The sequence below is a fragment of the Parus major genome, chromosome 18, assembly GCF_001522545.3.
Source record: "Parus major isolate Abel chromosome 18, Parus_major1.1, whole genome shotgun sequence".
NCBI classification, from domain to species: domain Eukaryota; kingdom Metazoa; phylum Chordata; class Aves; order Passeriformes; family Paridae; genus Parus; species Parus major.
In genome coordinates, this window is record NC_031786.1 from 9,615,309 (window position 1) to 9,616,638 (window position 1,330).

General features: G+C 41.4%; 1 protein-coding gene across 1 annotated transcript in view; it reads right to left on the minus strand.

Moving 5' to 3' along the window:
• The window catches only part of LOC107212303 (myosin heavy chain, skeletal muscle, adult-like), a 26,425-nt gene that overhangs the window by 16,670 nt on the left and 8,425 nt on the right, over positions 1-1,330 (minus strand). The window contains exons 12-14 of the mRNA XM_033518803.1: positions 1,116-1,289; positions 343-585; positions 82-245 (exon numbers count right to left, since the gene is read on the minus strand). Coding sequence (XP_033374694.1) covers positions 82-245; positions 343-585; positions 1,116-1,289 — 581 coding nt within the window. The remainder of the gene's footprint in view (positions 1-81; positions 246-342; positions 586-1,115; positions 1,290-1,330) is intronic.

Below are 1,330 nucleotides of genomic sequence, written 5' to 3' on the forward strand. Positions count from 1 at the left end.
TTCAGTGCTCTACCAGCCAGCTCAGGCTCCATACCTGTCCTGTTCCTGCTCTGTGTCTGTGTGCTTACATCATCCACTTGCTGTTCCAGCTTGGTCTTGGCTTTGGTCAGAGTATTGACTTTGTCCTCCTCTGCCTGCAGGTCATCCAGGGTCTGCTGATGGGCCTCTTGGAGGGCTTTCTTCTCTTTTGTCAGCTTCACAATAGTCTCATCCAACCCTGCCATCTCTTCAGTCAGGTTTTTCACCTTTAGGAAGAAGGGAACAAGCACAGACACAAAATTGTGCTTAAAACTTTATAACAAGTCTTTCCCTTGAGTGTGATTGACAGGTTCTACCTCATACCTTGTTTTCGGTGGCATGTTTTTCCTTCTCCACCTTGGCCAGTGTTAGCTCAAGGTCATCAATATCTTTCTTCAGCTCTGAACATTCATCCTCCAGTTTCCTCTTCTTGGCTGTCAGCTCAGCATTAATTTCCTCTTCATCCTCTGCCCTTTCAGTCACCTCCTTAACTTTGGCTTCCAGCTGTATTTTTGTTTTGATGAGCTGGTCACACCTTTCCTCAGCATCAGCCAAAGCATCTGCTTCCTGGTGGGGAGATGCCATTTTTAGGGATATGCTTCTTGAGAGAATATTGAGATACTTAACCTACATAATGCAGGGTCTTGTGTAGCACTTTTATAGTTTAAAATTTGATTCGTATTCCAACAGAATGACATAGAATATAGAATTGATTTTATATTGTTAGCTTTGAAACAGACAGATTTAAAGCTAAAACCAAATAAAATCCCTTTCAATCCACCTGAAGACATGAGTATTTATTTATTTGTGCAGGGTATAGAATCTAATGTTATCTCATAATATCAAACATTGTATCAAAGTGCATAATCTTAAGAATATCTCAGCATACACCATACAAAAGTGTCACACAAGTAATATTTTGACTACAGATACCTCTCAGTCCTTACGGAAGCTAGTTATACATTTGAGAGCACCACTGAAAGAATTACAATTGGACTGAACTAAATCAAACTTTCTATGTGGTTTGAAAATGTCTTTGTAAATATCAACCTGATAGTCACAGCAGAATTGGGATAAAGCCCACTGGTGCTACTCACAGCCTGTACTTGGAGCTGCAGGTCGTTTTTCTCCTGGACAAGTTTCACCATTTTCTCCTCCAGCTCCTTCCGCTTTGCCTCAGACTTTGCAAGCTCTTCCTTGGTTTTCTCAAACTCTTGTTTCATGTTGGCCATTTCCTTCTCAGACTCTGCACTCTTCAGCAAGGGCTTGATCTTGAAGAACAGCTTCATCCATGGCCAGTGTTTGACATTCA